Here is a 26,881-nt window from a genome sequence, read left to right on the forward strand (position 1 = left end):
CTCCTGGAGCTATCTTCGGACTGGCTAGTGGAGGATGTAGGGGCGCTCGGGGCTGTACCTGGGTCCAGTGCCTTGGGCTCGGTGGCCCGCTCGTCAGCTGCCCGCTCGTTTCAGCTCGTTGCTGAAACTGTTTGTGCCGATCTTGCGGGATGCGGTTTCCCTGTTCTATGCTTCACGGCTCATGTGACGGCAGGCAGTGCTTGCCTTCTCCCTGGAATCGGCCTGGGCCCTGGCTCTTAGGTTGTCTTCGCCTTTTTGTCCTCTGCTTGTTGAGGATTCTGCCGTGGCGTAGTATATTCAGGCTGCTTCAGCTACTTGTCGGCCTATGTCTGACTTGTTGGTTCTCTGAGGTCCCGGGGGAGGGGGGGCTTCCCAGAGGGGTTGTGCCAGGGCTCGTGCCAGGGCTCGGGGTTCTTCTCGTCGTGGTAGGCCACAGGTGCTGGTTTTGGGTTCAGCGCCACCTTCGATCCCCTCTTCGTCTGGTCGGCGCAATTATTGCTCTGTGCGAGGTTCTGGATCTCGTAAGGGGCGCCAGCCCTTTCGTGGTTCGCCCCATTGACGGGGGTGATGGGGAGGGGGGGCAGGCTTGTGCTGTTCACTTACGCTTGGTCCCATGATTTGTGGGCGTTTCGGTCGTTTCTCTCGGCCTGCTGTGGTGTTGCGTGTCCCCCTCCTCCTACGGGAGGTTCGAGGCTGGTGGGGCAGGCCTCTTCCCCTGTGCTCTGTCAGGTCGGCCTGGAGTGGGTTTGCTTGGGCATGGTCGAAACGACGACATCCCTCAGATGGGTCTCCCCTCTGTTCCCAGTACCGAAATGGAACTGTGCGGACCTGCGGTTCATTTTGGACTTGTTCCGTCTGAACCCCTGGGTTCATTGCCCCTCGTTTAGGATGACTATGGTGTCCCAGATTCACCTCATTTTAGAGCCGGGCGCTTGGATGGTGTCCCTGGACCTCTGGGACGCTTATTAGCACATCCCGATTCATCCGGGGTTCAGGGACTGGCTCAAGTTTGTTGTGGGGCGTCAAGGTTACCGCTTTCTTTGTCCCCCATTTGGGTTGAACTTGGCACCTCGCGTGTTCAGATGCCTTACATGGGTCGTTGTGGCCCGTCTGCATCTCTTAGGTGTTCGGGTGTTGGCCTACCTCGATGACTGGCTGGTTTGGGCTCCCAGCTGGTCCAGATGTCTGCTTGCCAGGGATTTGGTTCTTTCCCAGCTCGCCAGGTTTGGGTTCTTGGTGAACTGGAGGAAGTCCCATCTGGTTCCCTCCCAGGTTCGGACATGGCTGGGTCATGTATGACCTGTTTCTGGGGGGCTCCCGGGTCACCCGGTGGTTGCTCGAGGGTCTGTGTGGCAGCCTGAACTTCGCAATGATGGTCTACCCGCCGGGTCGGGATTGGCTTCGTTGGCTATTCTGGTTCCTTCTGGGACGTCCCTTCTGCCCCTCTCGCGATCGCTGGGTTCGAACCCGGGGGCCTTGCATTGGCTGCTGCGTCGGCGGCTTCCTCTTCGGGTTTTTCAGGGTTCAGTGCCTTGGCGCCTACCCGAGCCCTTGCTTCATGTGTTCATGGACGCGTCGTCTCTCGGCTGGGGCTTTGTAACCAGTACTCACCAGGCCGGCCAGGGACAGTGGGGTCTGTCCTTCCGTCGAGCCCACAGCACAGTGCCGGAGTTCGCGGCCGTGTGGTTTGCTCTTCAGAGGATTCGGGTCACCCGCGGAGCGATGATCCGGCTCCATTCGGACTGCTCCTCGGTGGTTCATTGTCTGAACCGGCCGGGGGGGGGGGTGTTTGATGAGGTCCTTGGCTCTTTGGCGCGGGTCACTTCAGGTGACTCGTCTGCTGAGTTCTCGGGGTTTGACTCTCCTGGCAGTTCACGTGCGGGGAGTGTCTTGGCCGATGGCCTGTCTCGCTTCGTTCCCCTTCTCCACGGAATGGACAGTCAATGCCGATTCCTTCAGTTGACTTTGCCAGACGTTCGGTTGCCCCGAGGTGGACCTCTTCGCATCGGCGTGGTTGCAGCACCTTCCCCTGTATGTGGCACTCTTCCCCGACTGCGAGGCCGTCGGGGTCGATGCCTTTTGACAGGACTGGTTGAGGTGGGGATTCTTGTAACTCTTTCCCCTGGTTCAGCTGTTGCTCCAGGTCTTGACTCACTTGGAGACTTACCAGGCGGAAGAGTTGTTCCTCTTGGCCCTGTGGTGGCTGGCCCAGTTGTAGTTTCAGGCGCTGCTTGCTTGGTGTCCTCCGAACCCAGAGGTTTTCCCGCTGCTCCACCTCTTCCAGATGATCGGACTGGAACGTCATGCGCTGGTTCGATCTTCTCCTCGAGTCTTCGCGTATGGTATGTTTTACTCGAGTTTACCATTATCTCTATGGTGATCAAGTGGCTTCCTTTTTAGTGTCCCACCTGCTAGCTTCGTCTCGGCGGAAGTATGAATTTTCCTGGCGGTCCTTCCGTTTCTTCTTGCGTCTTCGTCGTTGTACTTCGCTTTCTGTTAGGGTGGTGTTGTCCTTTCTCTCTTAGTTGTTCCAGGACCTTATGCCTAACACTGTCGCCTCGTATCGTGCGGCGCTGGCAGAGCTGCTTCAGTTTGATTTCGGTATTGATGTTACTTCTGCGCCGTTTCGCAAGCTGTCTCGTGCATTGTTTCACCTCCGGCCTGCTCATGCACTGCCTGAGCCGTCCTGGTCTTTGGACAGAGTGCGCTCTTTTCTTTCTTCTCCTCGGCTTGTTGTGGCCCCTTCTGTTCAGGATTGTTTCTCTAAGGCTCTTTTTATGTTGGCATTGGACTCTGGGGGTCGGGTTGGGGAGCTTCATGCTCTCCTCTGGTGCAGGGGTTTCTGCTCCTTCGTTCTTCGTGATGGTTTTGTTCGTTTGCAGCCGCCTCCTCCTTTTCTGGCGAAGAATGAAACTGCTGCTTTCCGGAGGGATCCCTGGGTTGTTGATGCTTGGTTGGTCAGGCGGGGAGTGCATCATGTTTTGTGACCGGTTGTGGCTCTTCGCTGTTATTTGCGCGCCACGGCTTCTGTGTTCACGGACGCACTTTGAGTTGATCCGGTTTCCCTTCTTCCCTGTTCGCGGGTGCGGGTCTCTCAGGTCGTCTGCAGAGTTACTAAGGATAGCCAGCCTGCGGTCTATCCCTGTGCCCATGACGTTCATAAGTTTGCTGCTCTTGTTGCCGTCTTTGGCAACATGTCCTGGGCTGAGATTCGGAGGGGGGCTTTTGGCGGTCGAACAGGGTCCTGGCTGCTCGTTACCTAGTGAACGTTCCTGGGCCTAGTTGGGCCTGTGTTGGTTTGGGTCGGCAGCTGCAACCAGTTGTCTCGACTTCGAGTTGAGGAGTGAGCAGCGACCGCCTTCTGGGTAAGTCCCTATGTTTTTTCCTCTGTGGGTAGTTAGCTCCGGGGAGTCGAAGGGGCTCCCCCCCAGAAAACCAGCGTTGAATGTAATGAAACGCCATTTTATGGGTGAGACCCGGAGGCTTCCCTGGCATCCCTCCCTAGCTCCCACCGGTCGGCGTTTTTTTCGTGTCTTTTGACATCCAGCCTCAGAACTGAAGGGTGGATAGCCGGCATAGGGGGTCTGGGGCTCCCCCTTCCTCCTCCCAGGGAGGGGGAAGCTGCGCAGACAGCGATGCGGTGACGTGTGACATCATGCTCGTTTGCTCGTTTCTTTTAGGGGAGTTCTATCCACTTGTTTGGCTTTTGGTAGCAATATTTTCACCAGAATTGGGGTTTGTTTTGGGATGCTTACCTTTCTGGGTGCCTGACCCAGTCGATGGCAGACATAGAATGCTTCCAACCACACGGGGGTTTCTATAGGCCATTGCTCCCCCATGCCTCTGATGGGGGCCAGGTTCTGGCTCGTGGTCCCCGGTAGGCCCACAGAACTCCATACACATGACTGATGCCAAAGTCTGACATTAGCATATCAGCCTAGTAAGCTCCAGGGAGCCTCCGGGTCACACCCAGAAAATGGCGTTTCATTACATTCAACGACGTTTTTTTTAAGAAACATGGAGCAGGCTATCTGTGACACACTAAATGAACCTTTTTGCAACACACTGCAACCCAAGACGAATCAGACCAACTTAAGCTCCTTGATTCTGTCATCATCTCATCACAGGATTTTCCCCATGAAACTGACAGAGAAGACTGTACTGCCATCGTGATCCAGGAATTGCGTACTAAGTTGAATTATTCAATCGAAGCAAGAGACATTAAGTCAGCTTATAGAGTGAGTACCAAATCATCTGGTACAAACAACAGAAAGATAAGGGTGAAGTTAGATAGCTGCTCCCGCAAGTCAGACCTTATCACTACTGCAGTCGCTATGAAATCCAATGTTTATGTGAACGAATGTCTTACCAGATTCAGACAAAATCTCTTATTTAAACTACGTGGAATTCGCAATAGATCCACTGCTATTAAACATTGTTTTGTGCGCGATGGTAAAATAATAGCTAGGAAGACTGACTCTGGAAAAACTTATGTCATAACCACTGAAGCACACCTCACTTCTTTCCTGGATGACTGTGGGATATCAGCTGAATAACCAGAACATAATTTGTAGTCTCACATACAAGCAAAGTGTACTTAAGCTCTGCCTTTCCTTTCCAAAGGTGTTTATTTTTATTTTTATTTTTTTATTTTTTTTGTTTGTCATCTTTGCCTGTTTTATACTCTTAATTATTTGTTCTTAGTTAATCCCCTTGTCACTAAACCTAGGGCTTTTTATTACCCTGTTAATTAACCATTACTAAGCTAATTATCTTAAAGATCATTTTTTTTTATGATTATTATTTTTCTTATTATTTGTTATTTTACACTTATATTGTCAGTCTCTACTGATTTTTTGTTTTTTATTTTATGTAACTTCTGTGTCCTCCCTGGCTATCTATTGGATCTTTATTTTACTTCTAAATTGTTACTATTTTATTGTATTTGCTTTTATTCTTGTGTTTTGCTTTATCATGTATCTTGTATCGTGATCCCTCTGCATCCCTATGCACACTGATATTGATCCTGATCAAAATCTTCTGTCTCATATCTACACCAACCAGCACATTGATCATTTTATTTTATTTTATTTTATTTTATTTTATTTATGCATATACAAGAATGTACATAAGGAATGTGAGGATACAAATATGGTAATTACAGTCTTGTAAAGCCACTAGCACGCGCAGCGTTTCGGGCAGGTCCTTAATCTAAGAAAATTTTAAGGAGGTAAATACTTGCAAAATTATAGACAAAAAATGATAACAGATTACATGAAATGAAAAAAGATGAGAGAAAATTGTAGGTACAGTATATTAAAGCACATAGGTAGCTAAGATTGATTGCAATGACAGCTTGAATGGTAGTTGACAAAAAAATTGGTAGGCATAATACAGCAGAAACAATATAAGATTGGTTGCAATGACAGCTTGAATGGTAGTTGACAAAAATTGGTAGTCACAATACAGCATATGGCTAGCACATAAAAGAAGACAGCAATGAACACAATGATAAGGTTGTTTGAAATTACATAAAAATTAGGAGATTGGGTAACACTAGGTACAGAGCAAATTTAAAGCTCAGTGTAGGAAACTAAGAAGATGAAGTTAGGTACTTTTTGGTTTTGCTTTTAAATAAGGCAAAAGTTTTACAGTTTTTCAATTCACTAGGGAGTGAGTTCCATAAACTAGGTCCCTTAATTTGCATAGAGTGTTTACACAGATTAAGTTTGACCCTGGGGATATCAAAGAGATATTTATTTCTGGTGTGGTGATAATGGGTCCTATTACATCTGTCCAGGGAGAGTTTCAGAGCATGGTTTGCATTTAAGAACAGGGTTTTGTAAATGTAGTTGACACAAGAGAATGTGTGGAGGGAGTTAATATTTAGCAAGTTTAGGGATTTAAACAAGGGAGCTGAGTGTTGTCTGAAAGCTGAGTTAGTTATCATTCTGATAGCAGATTTTTGCTGTGTGATGATGGGCTTAAGGTGGTTTGCAGTGGTAGACCCCCATGCACAGATACCATAATTAAGATAGGGGTAAATTAGTGCATAATATAGTGAGAGGAGAGCAGAGTTAGGAACATAATATCTGATTTTGGAGAGTATGCCAACTGTCTTAGAGACTTTCTTAGTTATGTGTTGAATGTGGGTGCTGAAGTTGAGTCTCTTGTCTAGGAATAGGCCAAGAAACTTGCCATCATCTTTATTACTGATGTTAATGTTGTCTATCTGTAGCTGAATTGCATTTGATGATTTGCTTCCAAATAAGATGTAGTAAGTCTTTTCGATGTTTAATGTTAGTTTGTTCGTTGACATCCATAAGTGGACTTTTTTTAATTCATTATTCACAACATTATTTAGTGTATGTGGGTTGAGGTTTGAATAGATAAGAGTAGTATCGTCAGCAAACAGTATAGGTTTGAGAATATTAGAGACATTAGGCAGATCGTTTATATATATAAGAAATAGAAGAGGTCCTAAGATGCTGCCCTGTGGCACTCCAACGGTAATTGGTAGAGTGGACGAAGTTGTATCATTGATGGTTACATATTGGTGTCTGTCACTAAGATAGGATCGGATGTAGTCAAGGGCAAGGCCTCGGATTCCATAATGCTGGAGTTTAAGTAAGAGGTAGTTGTGATTAACAGTATCAAAGGCTTTTCTTAGGTCAATGAAGAGTCCAATCGGAAACTCATTTTTGTCAAGGGCTGAGTAGATAACGTCAAGGAGACTAATGATTGCATCGTTGGTGCTCTTTTGGGACCGGAAGCCAAACTGGCAGGGGCTGAGTATGTCGAATTTTACGAGGTAGGAATAGAGCTGTTTGTAAATAATTTTTTCAAATATTTTTGATAGAATGGGTAGATTTGATATTGGTCTATAATTGTTTATGTCCGCCGGATTGCCTCCTTTATGGACTGGCGTTACTCTTGCTTTTTTGAGGATATCAGGGAAGGTGTGACACTCTATAGATTTGTTGAACAGTAGTGCTATGGGTGGGGCAAGGGCATGGGAGGCTCTCTTGTACACAATGGACGGAATTTCACTGGTGTTCCCTGCCTTGGTTTTTAGAGAGTGTATGATGGACACAACATCTGCCGGGCTGATTGGTGAAAGGAGAAAAGAGTTTGGATAGCTGCCTGAGAGATATGTGTTAATATGTGTCTGAGTCAGTGGGATTTTACTGGCAAGATTAGCACCAACCGATGAAAAGAAACTATTAAATTCATTTGCCATTTCTAAATCAGTTGACGGTATATCCCCATCCTTGTAGAGTTTTATTTGGTTATTTATTTATTTATTTATTTATTTATTTATTTATGCATATACAAGAATGTACATAAGGAATGTGAGGATACAAATATGGTAATTACAGTCTTGTAAAGCCACTAGCACGCGCAGCGTTTCGGGCAGGTCCTTAATCTAAGAAAATTTTAAGGAGGTAAATACTTGCAAAGTTTATAGACAAAAAAATGAAAACAGATTACATGGAATGAAAAAAAAAGAAGATGAGAGAAAATTATAGGTACAGTATATTAAAGCACATAGGTAGCTATGATTGATTGCAATGACAGCTTAAAATGGTAGTTGACAACAAATTGGTAGGCACAATACAGCAGAAACAATATATGATTGATTGCAATGACAGCTTGAATGGTAGTTGACAAAAATTGGTAGTCACAATACAGCATATGGCTAGCACATAGAAGAAGACAGCAATGAACACAATGATAAGGTTGTTTGATATTACATAAAAATTAGGAGATTGGGTAACACTAGGTACAGAGCAAATTTAAAGCTCAGTGTAGGAAACTTAATAGATGAAGTTAGGTACTTTTTGGTTTTGCTTTTAAATAAGGCAAAAGTTTTACAGTTTTTCAATTCACTAGGGAGTGAGTTCCATAGACTAGGTCCCTTAATTTGCATAGAGTGTTTACACAGATTAAGTTTGACCCTGGGGATATCAAAGAGATATTTATTTCTGGTGTGGTGATAATGGGTCCTATTACATCTGTCCAGGGAGAGTTTCAGAGCATGGTTTGCATTTAAGAACAGGGTTTTGTAAATGTAGTTGACACAAGAGAATGTGTGGAGGGAGTTAATATTTAGCAAGTTTAGGGATTTAAACAAGGGAGCTGAGTGTTGTCTGAAAGCAGAGTTAGTTATTATTCTGATAGCAGATTTTTGCTGTGTGATGATGGGCTTAAGGTGGTTTGCAGTGGTAGACCCCCATGCACAGATACCATAATTAAGATAGGGGTAGATTAGTGCATAATATAGTGAGAGGAGAGCAGAGTTAGGAACATAATATCTGATTTTGGAGAGTATACCAACTGTCTTAGAGACTTTCTTAGTTATGTGTTGAATGTGGGTGCTGAAGTTGAGTCTCTTGTCTAGGAATAGGCCAAGAAACTTGCCATCATTTTTATTACTGATGTTAATGTTGTCTATCTGTAGCTGAATTGCATTTGATGATTTGCTTCCAAATAAGATGTAGTAAGTCTTTTCGATGTTTAATGTTAGTTTGTTCGTTGACATCCATAAGTGGACTTTTTTTAATTCATTATTCACAACATTATTTAGTGTATGTGGGTTGAGGTTTGAGTAGATAAGGGTAGTATCGTCAGCAAACAATATAGGTTTGACAATATTAGAGACATTAGGCAGATCGTTTATATATATAAGAAATAGAAGTGTGAGTGTGAAATAGTTATGTGAGTGTTGTTTAGTTCCTAGGATACTAGAGATAGTTTTCCAAGTGTTTTTCATGTTGCCTTTTGCTTCATTGAATCTATTCACATAATATGCAAGTTTTGCCTTTCTTATGATACTGGTAAGCATTGATGAGTACCTTTTAGCTACTTCCTTTGAAACTAGGCCAATCCTAACTTTCTTTTCATATTCATGTTTCTTGTTGATTGAGTTGAGAATGCCACTTGTGAGCCATGGATTGTTTAATCTTTTGTCAGTTACTTGCTTTGTAAGAAGGGGGACAATGAAGGTTGTAGAGGCTTAGAGTTTTGGAGAGGAAGAGGTTAGCTAATGAATTTATATCATGGGTATTATTGAATTCAGAATCCCAGTTAATATTGTGAAGTGCCTCTGTAAGATTGTCTAAAGCTGATTCACTGTGTAGCCTAAATGAAAGTTTCTTGCTTTTTGGTGGTGTTATGTCCATGTTCGCTATGAGAAAGGTAGGATAGTGGTCAGTTGTTCTGTCGTAGATTATACCAGATACAAGGGGAGCTGTTATGTTTGTCCATATGTGGTCCAAGGTAGTGGCTGATGTTTGAGTGACTCGGGTAGGTTTGGTGATAGTGGGGATTAGCATACAGGAGTTCATGCTGTTAAGGAAATAGTCAACTTGAGAGCAATTTTGTTGACCCAGGTCAATATTAAAGTCTCCTCCCAGAATGATGTGGTTTTTGTTGAGATTGTTGTTTATAATAAGATTCCTTAGGTTGTCTGAGAAAGAAGCTATGTTAGTATTAGGAAATCTAAATCATCATTATTGCAAGTATTTCACAGCACACCAGTCTAAAAACAAACTTCAAAATAGTACCTGTCTATCAGTTTATAACCAAAATGTTAGATCACTTGGTAAACATTTTGACGATTTAAATGCATTACTCACAGCAATAGGTACTAACCTATCGTTCATTATTTTAACAGAAACTTGGCTAAATAAAGACTATACCCAACTCTACAACTTAGCTGGTTATAAAGCCATTCATAACTGTAGGCCTAATAAAAAAGGTGGTGGCACAGCTATATATTACCGAGATACATTTATCTGCAACAGTGTTATTAGTGACAGAGATGACTACTGTGAATATACTTTTGCTCAGTTTACAATTAAATCCCTTAAATCCTCTTTGACTATTGGAGCCATCTATAGATTTCCCAATACTAACATAGCTTCTTTCTCGGACAACCTAAGGAATCTTATTATAAACAACAATCTCAACAAAAACCACATCATTCTGGGAGGAGATTTTAATATTGACCTGGGTCAACAAAATTGCTCTCAAGTTGACTATTTCCTTAACAGCATGAACTCCTGTATGCTAATCCCCACAATCACCAAACCTACCCGAGTCACTCAAACATCAGCCACTACCTTGGACCACATATGGACAAACATAACAGCTCCCCTTGTATCTGGTATAATCTACGACAGAACAACTGACCACTATCCTACCTTTCTCATAGCGAACATGGACATAACACCACCAAAAAGCAAGAAACTTTCATTTAGGCTACACAGTGAATCAGCTTTAGACAATCTTATAGAGGCACTTTACAATATTAACTGGGGTTCTGAATTCAATAATACCCATGATATAAATTCATTAGCTAACCTCTTCATCTCCAAAACTCTAAGCCTCTACAACCTTCATTGTCCCCTTCTTACCAAGCAAGTAACTGACAAAAGATTAAACAATCCATGGCTCACAAGTGGCATTCTCAACTCAATCAACAAGAAACATGAATATGAAAAGAAAGTTAGGATTGGCCTAGTTTCAAAGGAAGTAGCTAAAAGGTACTCATCAATGCTTACCAGTATCATAAGAAAGGCAAAACTTGCATATTATGTGAATAGATTCAATGAAGCAAAAGGCAACATGAAAAGCACTTGGAAAACTATCTCTAGTATCCTAGGAATTAAACAACACTCACATAACCAAATAAAACTCTACAAGGATGGGGATATACCGTCAACTGATTTAGAAATGGCAAATGAATTTAATAGTTTCTTTTCATCGGTTGGTGCTAATCTTGCCAGTAAAATCCCACAGACTCAGACACATATTAACACATATCTCTCAGGCAGCTATCCAAACTCTCTTCTCCTTTCACCAATCAGCCCGGCAGATGTTGTGTCCATCATACATTCTCTAAAAACCAAGGCAGGGAACACCAGTGAAATTCCGTCCATTGTGTACAAGAGAGCCTCCCATGCCCTTGCCCCACCCATAGCACTACTGTTCAACAAATCTATAGAGTATCACACCTTCCCTGATATCCTCAAAAAAGCTAGAGTAACGCCAGTCCATAAAGGAGGCAATCCGGCGGACATAAACAATTATAGACCAATATCAAATCTACCCACTCTATCAAAAATATTTGAAAAAATTATTTACAAACAGCTCTATTCCTACCTCATAAAATTCGACATACTCAGCCCCTGCCAGTTTGGCTTCCGCTCAACCCTTGACAAAAATGAGTTTCCGATTGGACTCTTCATTGACCTAAGAAAAGCCTTTGATACTGTTAATCACAACTACCTCTTACTTAAACTCCAGCATTATGGAATTCGAGGCCTTGCCCTTGACTACATCCGATCCTATCTTAGTGACAGACACCAATATGTAACCATCAATGATACAACTTCTTCCACTCTACCAATTATTGTTGGAGTGCCACAGGGCAGCATCTTAGGACCTCTTCTATTTCTTATATATATAAACGATCTGCCTAATGTCTCTAATATTCTCAAACCTATATTGTTTGCTGACGATACTACCCTTATCTACTCAAACCTCAACCCACATACACTAAATAATGTTGTGAATAATGAATTAAAAAAAGTCCACTTATGGATGTCAACGAACAAAGTAACATTAAACATCGAAAAGACTTACTACATCTTATTTGGAAGCAAATCATCAAATGCATTTCAGCTACAGATAGACAACATTAACATCAGTAATAAAAATGATGGCAAGTTTCTTGGCCTATTCCTAGACAAGAGACTCAACTTCAGCACCCACATTCAACACATAACTAAGAAAGTCTCTAAGACAGTTGGTATACTCTCCAAAATCAGATATTATGTTCCTAACTCTGCTCTCCTCTCACTATATTATGCACTAATCTACCCCTATCTTAATTATGGTATCTGTGCATGGGGGTCTACCACTGCAAACCACCTTAACCCCATCATCACACAGCAAAAATCTGCTATCAGAATTATAACTAACTCTGCTTTCAGACAACACTCAGCTCCCTTGTTTAAATCCCTAAACTTGCTAAATATTAACTCCCTCCACACATTCTCTTGTGTCAACTACATTTACAAAACCCTGTTCTTAAATGCAAACCATGCTCTGAAACTCTCCCTGGACAGATGTAATAGGACCCATTATCACCACACCAGAAATAAATATTTCTTTGATATCCCCAGGGTCAAACTTAATCTGTGTAAACACTCTATGCAAATTAAGGGACCTAGTCTATGGAACTCACTCCCTAGTGAATTGAAAAACTGTAAAACTTTTGCCTTATTTAAAAGCAAAACCAAAAAGTACCTAACTTCATCTTCTTAGTTTCCTACACTGAGCTTTAAATTTGCTCTGTACCTAGTGTTACCCAATCTCCTAATTTTTATGTAATATCAAACAACCTTATCATTGTGTTCATTGCTGTCTTCTTTTATGTGCTAGCCATATGCTGTATTGTGACTACCAATTTTTGTCAACTACCATTCAAGCTGTCATTGCAATCAATCTTATATTGTTTCTGCTGTATTGTGCCTACCAATTTGTTGTCAACTACCATTTTAAGCTGTCATTGCAATCAATCTTAGCTACCTATGTGCTTTAATATACTGTACCTACAATTTTCTCTCATCTTCTTTTTTTTTTTTTTTTTTTTTCATTTCATGTAATCTGTTATCATTTTTTTGTCTATAAATTTTGCAAGTATTTACCTCCTTAAAATTTTCTTAGATTAAGGACCTGCCCGAAACGCTGCGCGTGCTAGTGGCTTTACAAGACTGTAATTACCATATTTGTATCCTCACATTCCTTATGTACATTCTTGTATATGCATACATAAATAAATAAATAAATAAATTTTGACATTTGTTCTTTTTTCAATGTTTTTTTTTTTATTCTACAAAAATAAATTCAATGCTTTGCAATATCCCAGCATCATTAGCATCTTTAAAAAAAAATTATTTGCATCATCGGAGGCGTCCGAGAATGTGCGAGAAGCAGCGGAAACGCACCATGTGGTTTTCTCGTTAATGAAACGAGCCCTCGCCAATCGAAACAAATTGTCGGCGATCGGCGTGTTTGTTATTCAAAATGTAATTACCTAAGTGTAGTTACAGGATGAGAGCTATGCTCGTGGTGTCCCATCTCCCCAGCACTCTGTCATATAATGCATTGAAATTACTAACGGTTTTGGTCTTCACCACCTTCTCACTTAACTAAAATAGAGGTAGGAATTCTGGGGTATTTAACCAACCAGAACTCCATTCCTCCCCCAGGCAATGAGATGGTGAGGGATCTCTGACGTTTTTCATCAAGCCTTGTTATGTGGGAGAACTCAGTGCCAAATGCTTAATGCACAGACTTGCTTATAAACCACAAGTTTGAAGTATATAACTTTTTACACACTCGACCCACCAGGGGACTCGAACACTGGCCATCAAGGTGGCAGTTATACACTATATCCACTACATCATACTTCAGAGCCCTGAAATTGAAATGTTCGTAAATTAAGGTGCTCGTCACTTGAGGTTCCACTGTATTTTTAATATTATATAATTTTTAGCTGCAGCTTTCCTCGATGAAGTGAAATACCTTGTCAACGTTTTAGCAAATATCACTTATGAATGTAAGAATCGGTTAATAAAATTTCTCACTCGATAGCATCTTACTTCAATCATCATTTACAGGTGGAACAGACATATAAACAATACATTAAGGACACAGTGAAGCTTTTTGATGCAACTGGACCAGACGCTCTTGAATTTGCAGCACACCTCTACCATTACGAGAGCCGCATTGCTGAGATCACACCTCCAGAGAGCGTTCTGAAGGACCCACAGGCTTCTAACAATCTAATATCCATTGGTGAACTTTCCCAGATTGCTCGAAGTGTAAGTTTCTGTCAAATTGTATTCTATTTACATGCTGATATATTTATCATAGTTTATTGGTCAGTAAGAATTTACATGTAAAAAGCAGTTTCATATTGACAGGTTCCCTGGCTTGCTCTCCTCCGACAAATGTTTCCAAATAGTAAATTGGATCACAGAACTGATGTGCTGGTGGTCTCTCGAGAGTACTTCAGTGATGTCTCCGAGCTCATATCAACAACTGATAGAAAGTACAGTACAACTCATTGTATTTATTTATTACTCTTGTGTAAGCAAGGTTCTTGAGTGAGTGAAGTAATGTTAGATTTTAATTTCGTTCAGATCCTTGTTATTTTTATAAAGCTGGAAATGGGGATTTTCAGATATTACCGATATCTAAAAATTGTCTGTTTTACCGAATTCCTTTCTGTGTGGAGCCCCTACGGCTCCCTGGAGCTTATCAGGGTAATGTATGTTATATTAGACCGGGACATTAGCTATGGAGTTCAGACCTACCAGGGACCAGCACCAGAATCTGGCCCCTTCAGAGAGGTTGCAGGGAGCAGTGGCCCTGGAAAACCCCCGTGGTTGGGGGTTTATCTGTCATCGACCGGGGTTAGGTACCCAGAAAGGTAGGCATAACAAAACAAACCTCACATGGTAAGAAACTAACAACAAAAACAGAACAGAGATGTAGAACTCCCTACAATCCCAAGGAAACAAGGAAACGAGCAAACGTAACACTAACACCGCGCTGCTCATCCGTGCAGCCCTCCCCTCCTCGAGAGGGAAAGGAGGGGGGCCCTGGACCTCACCACGCCGGCTGCATAGCACTCCAGTTCATAAGCTAATGTCAACCGAGACAGACACTTCTCTGGCCTCAGTTTCCTAGGCGGTGTTTGCCTTCGTGGCGCTCACTGCTGTGTTTTTGTGTTTTTTGTGTCTTACTGGCCAGGTGTTCCTTATCAGTACTGGAGCTGCATGTGCTTAGGGGCTTCCTTCCCTAAGCACCCTGTGAGTACTGCCCCTGCGTGACAGGGTTCTCTTCCTGGGGCATTCGGGAACCATTCTGGTAGAGGTTCTTGCTGTTCTGCATTTGCCTCGCCCTTTGGGCCAGCTAGGGCTTGGGGCCCTTGTTTGGCCTTGGGTAGGGGCTAGTATTGTTTGGTTAGGGCGTCAAGGTGTTATGCAGCCTGCCACCTACACGGCGACCAGTTCCTTTTGCCTCTGGGGGGCAGTGTACTTTTGTGGGGTTTTTATTTTTTTATTTTCATTTGCCTGGTGGGGGTCTGCCTAGTGTGGCTATAATTCCACTGGTACTGTTTGCATGGTGGCCCTCTGCTAGGCCCCAGTGATTGTACACGTCGCAGGGGTTTTCAGTGTTGCATCTACCCCTTGTTAGCTTGAGGGTTAATCGGTTAGCAACACTTTGCCCGGGCTTCCCGTAGCAGTCGGCCTAGGCCCTGGAAAACCCTCTCGAGGCTCTGTGGACCATTGGATGTGTCTTCTGGGTTCCATCCCTTTTTGTGTGGGTTCGTTAGTTGCTGTGCCCTTGTCTCAGGGTGACAGTCACCACTTTTACCTCTATCATGCTGCCTGTTGGGTCACTAACACCTTGACCCGGAGTCTTGCGAATTGTGTTCTCTGCTTGTTCTCCAGTCCTCTCCTGATGTCCTTACTGTTCAGAGTACAGACGGCATCCATGTTGCAAGCTCGGTTTAGGTTGCTGCAATGCGCTAAGTTGTTTTCCCACCCAGATGCCCCGGGGCTGCCCCGTTTCGGTTAGGTGCTGTTTGCCCCTTTCCCCTCCCTGTTCCTGGCTCCTGACTGTCTGTGGGTTTCGGGGTTGGGGCGGGGTTTAGTTGGTGCCAAGACTTGGGCGGCTTTGGGGGCTGCCCCGTTCGGGTTGGGGATGGAGGTTTCCAGCCTGTTCCTCCTGCCAAGGCTTCTGGGTCTTACCAGCGGCCCTTTCTTTGCTGCCTTTCCCCTGGACTCTTCCTTTTCTTTAAGGCGAACGGTGTGGAGGACAGCTCTGCCCCGGAACCTCTGTTGCGGGTTCCGGGGCTATGGGGGATGTCCGTTAGCAGTTCTGGGGCTGTTTACCCCTGCCTGAGTCTTCTGCTTCCGGGTGGGGTTTTTCATTTTTCTTGTCTGCTTACTTCCCACATTTGCTGGCGTGTTTTCGGCTCTATTGCGTCGGTCTTTTTGTTTGGTGGCCATATTCTTTCTGCGGATAACTCCCCGCTTGGCCACCGACGGCGCTGCGATTTGTTTACCAGTGCCTGGGTGTACGCGCTAGCGTTTTGAGTGAGTTTTTCACCTCCTTTCAGGGGTTTTCTTCTCCTGTTATCGTTTCTTTGTTTTCTGGGGTGTTCTGCCTGTCTTCTGTTCCTCTGGGAATGCTTGGGGGTGATTTTTACACCGGTTTTTGTGTTTTCTGTCTATTGGCTCTGGGCCCTGGGGTTTGGACAACGAGCCCCTCTCTGTTTATGCTTGCTCCCACACCTTGTCCCTCGGTTTTCGGTCCGTTTTGGCCGTTTCCCTGGGGGGGTTCTGTCTAGGTGGTGTGCTTTACCCTTTCTGATTTCCACCTGCAAATGTGGTAGTTTGGGCTCCCCCCAAGTTCAATTCCAGGTTCCCTTGGGTTCTTTGGTTTCGTTCCGGAGGTTTCTTCCTCTTGGCCCCCCTTTGTGGGTTCGTGGGGTTTTATCTCGTGTGTGACCCGGTTGCAAGCTGATCTTTATGGGTCTTGGAACGTGTTGTGGTCGTGCCGGGGCCTTGGGGTTTTTGTTGTTGAGGTGGGTCTTTTGGTGCAGTTTTTGTGCTTTCTTGGTGCCTTCTTTGTCTGGCCGGCATGGTGCTCTCTGCCCACTTTTCTTTCGGGAGGGCTTCGCTCCCTTCGCTGTTGACAGGGCGCTGGGGGGGAAGGCAACTTGATCTGTTGGCTCTCACTTGGTCCCACAGTTCGTGGGCGTTTTTGGTTGTCTTCCAGCCACTGGTGGCATCAGGCGGCTTCTTCCCCTTTGGGGGATTCAGAGCTGGCGGGGTGGGCTTCTTCCCCTGCGCTTTGTCCTGTCTTCTTGTTGTGGGTGCGTTTGGATGTATGCCCCATGGTACGCCCATGGGGCACGAACCATGGGGATTTTGGACGCCTGATCCTTCCAGGGTTCCCTCCTGTTCTAATGCAGACACGGGACTTTGTGGATCTGCGGTTCTTCTGGACGTGTTAAGTCTGCGCCCTGGATTCTTTGCTCTCTTCTGAGGACTGTTGTCTCAGGTCCGGCTTCTGTTGGGGCCCGGGTGTCTGGTTGGTGTCCCTGAACTTCTGGGTAACTTCTTGGCACGTTCTTTTCCAGGATTCCGGGACTGGCACAGTTGGTGGTGGGGCTTCAGGCTTGTCGCTTTTGTTGCCTTTCCTATTTTGTAATGAGCACTTAATGGATTTATGCATCCTTACCAGATCTTGGTGACCTGTCTGTGTCTGCTCAGGATTCAGTTTTCGAGCCCACCTCAACGACTGGCTGGTGTGGGCTCCCAGTCGGTCTTCTTGTCTTCTCGCCAGGGGTGTGGTTCTGTCCAGATCATCGGGTTCGGGTTCCTGGTGAACTGGAGGCCATTCCATCTGGTTCCGTCCCAGGTTCGGACCTGGCTGGATCTTGTTTACGACTTTTGGACCGCTTCTTTGTGTCTCCCTCCACAGATGTTGCTGTGGTTGCGGTCCTGCTTTCGGCTGTTTCTGAGGGGGTCCCGGGTCATTCGGCGGTTGCTCAAGCAATTGTGCCGGAGTCTGAACTTCTCTGTGCTGGTCTGTCTGCTGGGTCGAGGTTAGCTTCGGCGTCTGTTTTGGTTCCTTCAGGGACTCCCCTTCCACCTCTTTTGTGTTCGTTGGGTTCATCCTCTGAGGACCTTGTGTTGGTGCTGCGTCACCGGCTTCCTCTTTAGGGTTTTTGGGGTTCCGTGCATTGGGGCCTCCCCGAACCTTCACTCGATGTGTTCACGGACAGATCGTCTCTCGGCTGGGACTTCGTGACTGGTGCTCACCAGGCTGGCCAGGGATGTGGAGTCCGTCCTTCCGTCGGGCTCACAGCACGGTTCGGGAGTTTCGTGGCCGTCTGGTTGTTCTGGTTGTGCTTCGGAGGGTTCAGGTCACTCGGGGCTCTACCATCCGGCTCCATTTGGACTGTTCTCCGGTGGTTCCTTGCCAGAACCATGGTCCTTTGGTCCACCCTTTGGGGGTTTGGTCCTTTCGAGTGGTTCGTCTGCTGGTTTCTTGAGGTTTGGCTCTCTGTGTGTTTCATGTCCGGGGAGTGTCCTATGTCCTGGCGGACGGCTTCGGTTCATTCCTCTGTTCACGGATTGGACAATCGTCGCCACTTTCGTTGACTGCCGAATGTACGGATTCCCGGATATGGGCGTCTTCGCGTTGAAGTGGTCTCGGAGTCTCCAATTCTATGTGGCGCCCTTCCATGCCTGTGAGGCGTTCGCAGTGGATGCCTTTCAGCAGAACTGCTCGAGGTGGTGTTACATGTACCTCTTTCCCGGTCCAGCTGTTGCTTCGGGTTCTGGCTCGGTTGGAGTCCTTCCTAAGGAGTGTAGTCCCTGTGGCCCCTTGGTGGGTGGCTCAATTTGTTTTCAGATGCTGCTTGATCGGTGTCCAAACCCGGGGCGTTTCCCGTGGCTCCGCCTCTTTGGCAGGTTGGACGGCTCCAGTACGTGGCTGGTTCGCCCTTCTCCTCGGCTCTTCATGTATGGTCTTTTAATGCGGGTGTATCACCATCTCTATGGTGATCAGGTGGCTTCGTTGATGGTGTCCCACCTGCGAGCTTCGTCTCAGCGACAGTATGAAGTTTCCTGGCATTTCTTTTCCCCATTTTCTTGCTCTTTGTAGGTTGTCTTATCTTTCACATCGGGTTGTCTTGTCCTTTCTTGGATTTCTGGACCGTTATTGGCGCTTCTTACTGTCGCCTCGTATCGTGCGGCGCTGGCGGAGCCGCTCCAGCTTGTGTTCGGGGTGGACGTCATATCCACCCCGTTCCGTACGCTTTCTCATTATTTATTTATTTATTTATTTATTTATTTATATATATACAAGAAGGTACATTGGGTTTGTGAGAATACATTGGATAGTACAGTATTTACATTCTTGTAAAGCCACTAGTACGCACAGCGTTTCGGGCAGGTCCTTAATCTAGCAGATAATTTTAAGTAGGTAATTTCAATCAGAATTGATAAATGATAAAGATACATTACAAGAGAAAAATGAGATGAGAGAGATAAGTAGGTATATTAAAGCACATTGTTATATTAAAGCTCTGATTGATTACATTGACAGCTTGATTAGTAATTTAAACAAGGTTAATAGACACCATACAGCAGATTGACAGCACATATAAGACAGCAATGATCACAATGGTAACGATGTTCAGATTGGGTACATAAAGATTGGGAGACTGGGTAGCAAAAGATACAGATAAACAAGATTTATAAACACCATACAACAGATTGGCAGCACATATAAGAAAACAGCAATGATCAATGAAGCATTGAAGCAATGAAGCATGATTTGCTTCACCTCCGGCCTGCTCATGCGCCGCCTGAGTCATCCTGGTCCTTGGTCAGGGTGCTCTCTTATCTTTCCTCTCCTCGGTTTGTGGTAGCCCCTTCGATTCAAGATTGTTTTTCAAAGGTCCTATATTTGTTGGCGTTGGTCTCTGGGGGTCGGGTCGGGGAGCTTCCAGCTCTCCTCCGGCGCAGGGGTTTCTGCTCTTTTGATTCTGGTGGTAGGTTTGTCTGGTGGTAGGTCTGGTGGTGCATTTGCAGCCTTCTCCGTCTTTTCTGGCGGAGGCTGAGACGGCTGCTTTCTGGAGGGGTCCTGGGGTTTTTGATGCTTGGTTGGTTCGGCCGGAGGTTCGTCATGTATTGTGTCCAGTTGCGGCTCTTCGCCGTTAGCCCGAGTGCCATGTCTGGGGATGTGCTTTGGGTTGATCCGGTTTCCCTCGTTCCCTGTTCCAGGGCTTGGGTCTCCCAGGTTGACCACAGGGTTAAGTCTAGCCAGCCTGTGGTCTATCCTCATGCCCGTGCCGTTCGGACGTTTGCAGCTTTCCCTGCCGTGTTTGGTAACGTGTCTTGGGCTCATTTCGGGCGCAGGAATTTGGAGGTCGTACAGGTTCCTGGACGCCCATTATTTTGTGAGCATGTCTGCTTCTGGGCCTTCTGGTGTTGCTTTGGGTCGCAGGTTGCAGCCTGTTGAGGTGGTAGAGGTACTTGGAATTAAGGTAGAGAAACTAAACCTAATTATTATTCTAATATATAAACCGCCAGATACAACGGTTGAGGAATTCACAGAGCAGATGCACAAAATAGAGAACATACTTGATAACCTAGCAAACCCAGCTCCAGATATTATCTTCCTTGGAGATTTCAATTTACCGAGTCTAAGATGGAGAATGGCAAACACAAATATCATAGCAGGGAATGATCCGGGAAATAACCAACCACAGGTCAGAGAACTTTTGAGATTCTGTGACAAATTCTCGCTCAATCAACAAATTACAGAACCAACTAGGAACGAAAACACACTAGACTTGTTATTCACAAACAATGATGAACTAATCAGAGACATCACAATTTCAGATGCTTCATACTCAGACCATAAGCTCATTGAAGTGCGAACTAGCATAAATAACGGTAGTAGGTCTAAGAGACCCACTAAGCGAGAAGGAATATTCAATCAATTCAATTATAACAATAAGAGGATTGACTGGGAAAAAATAAATGTAGACCTTGCAACCATTCAATGGGAGATGGTCTTAAGCGACAAAACTTCCACACAGGGAATAGCTCAACTGACAGCTGAAGCTTACAAGGTCTGCTTGAAGCACGTGCCTGTGAGAAGGGGCAGAAAGAGGACCACTCTAGAAAGAGAACGCAGACGTACAGAGTACGAAAGAGTACATGCATGTTAGCATGTACAGGAGAAGGAAAAAAATAACGGAAATGCTTTGGCAGACACAACTATCACAAGCAAGGAAAATAAGCCTAAGCAGGGAGATCGAGGAAATAGAACAAACGTTGAAGCGATCATATGAGTCTGAGGAAATGGAATTGGAACAGAAAGCTATACAAGAGATAAGGAAAAATCCTAAATATTTTTTCACATACGCAAAATCAAAATAAAAAACCTCGACCAGTATTGGACCGTTAATTACAAATGAAGATATGTACACAGAGGACAACAAAGAGATTAGTGAAATTCTAAGAAGCCAGTATGAGGCTATGTTTAGCACACCAATAAACAACATGAAAGTTGATGACCCAGACAGCTTCTTTATGAATGACATTCAAGCTGCAGATAATATAACGGATATTACCACAAACTCGGAAGACTTTAAAAGAGAAATTGACAATATGCCTATGCACTCAGCTCCTGGGCCTGACTCATTGAATTCAATATTCATAAAGAAATGTAAAGTACCAGTAGCGAGAGTACTCAGCGTAATATGGAGAAAGAGCCTGGATACAGGGGAGATACCAGCAGCACTAAAATCTGCAGATAAGCTCCGTTGCACAAGGGGGGGGGAGTAAAGCCTTGGCAAAAAATTATAGGCCAGTTGCACTAACATCACACATAATAAAAGTGTTTGAAAGAGTGATTAGGAATCAAATTTCTAGTTTTATGGAAAACAATGAATTGCACAATCCAGGACAACATGGATTTAGAGCGGGAAGATCCTGTCTATCACAGTTACTCAACCACTATGACAAAATCACAGAATCCCTAGAAGAAAAGCAAAATGCAGATGTTGTATACACAGACTTTGCAAAGGCGTTCGACAAATGTGACCATGGGGTGATAGCTCACAAAATGAGGTCATTGGGAATAACTGGAAAAGTAGGATGCTGGATACTCAATTTCCTGTCGAACAGAACACAAAGAGTAACAGTCAATCAGATAAAATCGAGTCCAAGCGATGTTAAAAGCTCTGTACCTCAAGGTACAGTCCTTGCACCGCTACTGTTCCTTATTCTCATATCTGATATAGACAAAAATACACGTCACAGCTTCGTGTCGTCCTTTGCAGATGACACAAAAATCAGCATGAAAATTACCTTTGCTGAAGACATTGAAAAACTACAAACAGATGTCAACAAAGTTTTCGATTGGGCAGCAGAAAATAACATGATGTTTAACAGTGATAAATTTCAGGTACTCAGGTACGGCAAAAATGAGGATCTGAAACATAATACAGGGTACAAAACACAATCGAATCTTCCCATAGTAGAAAAACAGCATGTCAAGGATTTGGGAATAACGATGTCCGACGATCTAACGTTTAGGGAGCACAACCAAGCAAATATCGCGTCAGCCAGAAAAATGATCAGATGGATTACGAGAACTTTCAAATCCAGAGATCCCATCACAATGGTTGTACTCTTCAAGTCACTTGTGTTTTCCCGTCTTGAGTACTGCTCAGTACTCGCTTACCCCTTCTGAGCAGGAGAGATTGCTGAAATAGAGGGAATACAGAGAAGATATACGGCACGCATAGATGAGATAAAACACCTAAATTATTGGGATCGTCTAAAAGCTCTCAAAATGTACTCGCTAGAATGACGACGGGAGAGATACCAAATAATATACACATGGAAAATACTGGAAGGTCAGGTCCCAAATCTACAGAGTAAAATAACAACGTACTGGAGTGAATGATATGGAAGAAAATGCAAGATTGAACCAGTGAAGAGCAGAGGTGCCATAGGCACAATCAAAGAGCACTGTATAAACATCAGAGGTCCGCGGTTGTTCAACGTCATCCCAGCGACTGTAAGAAATATTGCCGGAACAACCGTGGACATCTTCAAGAGAAAACTGGCCTGTTTTCTAAGAGAAGTTCCGGATCAGCCGGGCTGTGGTGAGTATGTGGCCCTGCGGGCCGCTCCAAGCAACAGCCTGGTGGACCAAACTCTCACAAGTCGAGCCTGGCCTCGGGCCGGGCTTGGGGAGTAGAAGAACTCCCAGAACCCCATCAAGCAGGTATCAAGCAAGTTGTCTCGACTTCGCTTTGTGGAGTTTGTGGCGGCCGCCTCTCGGGTCAGCCTTTTCTTTTCCTTCTCTTTGGGTATGAAGCTCCAGGGAGCCGTAGGGGCTCCCCACAGAAAACCAGCGTTGAATGTAATGAAATACCATTTTCTGGGTGAGCCCCGGAGGCTCCCTAGCAACCCTCCCTCCCACTGGTCGGCTTTTTTTTTTTTTTTTTTTTTTAAGCTTAGCTTCTGAACTGGAGTGCTATGCAGCCGGTGCGGTGAGATCCGGGGGTCCCCCTCTTCTTCTCGGAGAGGGGAGGGCTGCGCGGATGAGCGGCGTGGCATTAGTGTGTTACATTTGCTTGTTTCCTTGGGATTGTACGGAGTTCTACCTCTTTGTTTGGTTTTTGTTGTTAGATTCTTGCCATGTGGGGTTTGTTTTTTTATGCCTACCTTGCTGGGTGCCTAAACCCGGTCGATGGTAGATAAAGAAAAACCCCCAAACATGGGGGTGGGGGTTTCCAGGGCCATTGCTCCCTGCAACCTCTTTGAAGGGGCAAGATTCTGGCGCTGGTCCCTGGTAAGTCTGAACTCCATAGCTAATGTTCCTGTCTAATTAAACATGCATTAGCCCGATAAGCTCCAGGGAGCCTCCGGGGCTCACCTAGAAAATGGTGTTCCATTACATTCAACGCCAGATTTTTGTACATTATAATAATACCTGTAATAATAATAATAATAATAAAAAAAAGAAAGTTGTTTATTTAGATATTGTACATAAATGGTCAAAAACATCTTATACAATAAATTGTAAATTATTGTATATATTATACTTTAGGCTGACTTTATTGAAAGATTGTACCTAATGATTGATGACACTTTTGTTCCTATTTAAATAATTGAAATGAAAACCTAAAGAAAAATAGGGATGACAAAAAAAAAAATCCTATACAAAACATTCATTTAAATTTGTCTCCCTATTGTATTTTAAAAGTTATAAATAATCTATTTTGTGTATAGTGTAATCACCCTTTATTTTGCAGTCTTTTAAACAACTACCTGGTCTTCAGCTTTGTGGCAGCTTACATACCTTATTTGTCATCTGAAAATACCAGAGTTTTGGACCTGTATCGCAAGGAATTTACAGGTACTATATATTTTAATAATGAGTCAGATCCTGAGATCTGTACTTTGGTATTTGTTGACATTTGCTACTTCAGGACTTTTATCTTATGTTTTTGAAATTTTACTGAACTTGACTCTGACTGTTATACAGTAGTATTTAATAGTGATAATATTTATTGTTTCTATTCTGGAGTTACCTTAAGCTTTCTTCATTAAGTATTACTTAAAAAAATCAACGAGGAATGCAATGGCTTTTTCTGGGCAAGCTCCGGTAGCTCCCTGAAGCTATATCGCTGAGATGGCTTCTTTTACTCAGTAACATCTGTCTTGGAAGTTTTCCTGGCCTACTGGAGACCAGAGCCAAAACCTGGCCCCCTCACAGAGGCAGAGAGAGAGAGAGCAGAGGATTATTATGATTGCTCTCACTGAGAAAGTGTCCAGAAAGTAAAGTACACAAGACAAAACATAGAACTGAATGGTTCATGTAAATGAAGCACTGAAACATCCAATAAACTCTGTAAAATAATTGCCCAAAATGAAATTGCTCATTTGAACCATTTTATTTTGGTTCATTTTGGTAGCACTGCACATGTGCAGAGGTATCAGCTGGTGGAGGATTGGCTGACTCAGTCTGGAGCTGGTGGATCTCAAACCAGTGTACCTGGTATGGGGAAGGGGAAAGGGAGTCGGGGAGCCACCAGGACTCTCCTAGAAAGGGGATGTTTCATTACATTCTGGACTGGATTTTCTAGGGTCCCTTGGCAACTCCCTGAAACTAACGACAGAGAAAAGGAAAAACATGGGACGTCCAGGGAGGAGGAGAGGCAGCAGCTACAAAATCTTAGAAATACTGGGCAGGGAAACCTGTTCTGGTGTTTTAACTCGAGCCCATCTTGGACCATGAATAATGACCCAATAACAAGCCACCAAGACTGCTAGCTCTACAACACCCCCAAGCCTGAAAGTCAGCCCATGAGACAGAAGTGAAGATGGTGGACATCTTCCTCTGGTAAAGATGCCTCCAGTAAATCAGTGAAACTATTCAGATAATTGGAGGATCACAGAAATCAAAGCCTCAAAGCTGTCAAACAACTCCACAAATGATTCACACAGAGAAAGGGATTTACTCAAACTAGTTCAAAACTTGGCAATGCTGATTATCATCAACAAGTGGCATGGCTCTAGCCCTCAGCCTGTTCCTTATCTAGGTTCTGGAGATGATAAAAAACCCATTGACAAACTGATAAACCCAAAGGGAGGGGGGCAGGGGAAAGTCAGGGAGCCACCAGGGCTCCTCTAGAAGTAGGCATTTCATCACATTCAGTGCTGGGTCTGCAACCCAGGTGAGGCATACTAACAAACATAAGACTGTCCAGGAAGGAGAAGAGGTTGCCAGCACTATGATGAAGAAGAGACCCAGGCTGGGAGTGTGTGCCCAAAGCAACACACGATCAACTAGGGACTCTGATTAATGACTAAATACTAGGTTGCCAAAACTTCTGAGCCTAAATAAAAACCCAGGACATGTTGGAGAAGGTTGCATCCAAAACTGCATACTTGCAGACATCACGGGCACATGGGTAGACTGCAGTTAAGCTGCCGAGATCTAATGACACTTCCCAGGTTGCAGACAACCTGGTATTTGAGTTTTGAAATGGGGGACTAAGGAAACAGGGTCAACCAATAAGGTGACCACCGAGACAAAACTGGTGGCCCACAGATAGCAGGAAAGAGCCGCCACCAAACAACAATTGATACACCCCCAAGTTAAACCAATCGAATATCAATCACTAAAGGACCTTGCCCTTCCTTGAAGTGCACCAACTTATCCTCTGCCAGGAAAGAAGGGTAAAAAAATGCCCGAAACGCTTTGCGTAATAGTGGCTTTAGGCATTGTATGTACTAGCTCTACCTATAAGTCTACCAATCCTTGTAAAAATTTATTGTATGTATGTACCTTACCTAAATAAAATTGTATTGTATTGTATTGTATTGTAGTTGTAAAGGGATAAACTGCCTACCAAGCCCCAAAGGAACAGAACCTTGTCCCCCCCCCCCACCCCATCTCTTGTGAAAAGGCCAAAACTCCCCAACCCTGCAGCAAAATGCACAAGCCAAAAAGCCAAAAACAAGACAGCCTTATATTATCATGAGCCAAAAGGGGAAACTGTAAACTGAGGCAAATGAAAAAACACAAAATCTGGTCCAGAGACCAGGACATCTCAAGGGGACCATGAACAAGACAAAGGTGAAAAATGTTGAATTCTATCTCCCACACGTGGGAGGTAGAATTTCTAGACTACAAGAATTCTGCACACATTCCACAGTTCCTATCATGTAACACCAATTTCATATTTACACTATAGTTCATGATACAATTTGGTTTATATAATTTACCTTATGTTGCAAAGCTCTGTTTGCCACTACTGTCTACCATTTCACCAGCACTGATAGAATTGCTGCTTTTCTTGGCTGATATTCCCCTACTGAAATACCAATACAAAACACTAGCACTACTCTATGTAGTTTTACTATGCCACAGACTCCAGTGTTATGTTCATGCAGGAACCTAGTTAGCAAGGGGCTGGTATATTAGTCATTATACAAAATATGCCCCTTGTTCAGCAGTTGTTCCATGAGCATCTTTACCACACTGCCTGAGAACTTTTGAGGATCATGATTGGGTGTCTATGTTGGTACCAGATTATAATATATCTATCAACATTCTGGTTTCACAATCACAGAGCATATAAAATTTCAATCTGAATCTGTGGCATTTCAATGGGATATACTGCTTGAAAGCAAGACGTCCCTTGGCAAGAACAAGCGATTTGTTAATCACTACTGTCTTTTCTGGA

At 44.2% G+C, this 26,881-nt stretch overlaps 1 protein-coding gene across 1 annotated transcript in view; it reads left to right on the forward strand.

Annotated features, from left to right (window-relative positions):
* The window catches only part of LOC123757506 (endothelin-converting enzyme-like 1), a gene marked incomplete in the record, with an annotated part of 321,501 nt that overhangs the window by 176,623 nt on the left and 117,997 nt on the right, over nt 1–26,881 (forward strand). Inside the window, 3 exon segments of the mRNA XM_069329457.1 lie at nt 13,692–13,895; nt 13,998–14,125; nt 23,942–24,045. Of these exon segments, the coding sequence (XP_069185558.1) occupies nt 13,692–13,895; nt 13,998–14,125; nt 23,942–24,045 (436 nt within the window).

The sequence above is a fragment of the Procambarus clarkii genome, chromosome 22 (assembly GCF_040958095.1).
Source record: "Procambarus clarkii isolate CNS0578487 chromosome 22, FALCON_Pclarkii_2.0, whole genome shotgun sequence".
NCBI classification, from domain to species: Eukaryota; Metazoa; Arthropoda; class Malacostraca; order Decapoda; family Cambaridae; genus Procambarus; species Procambarus clarkii.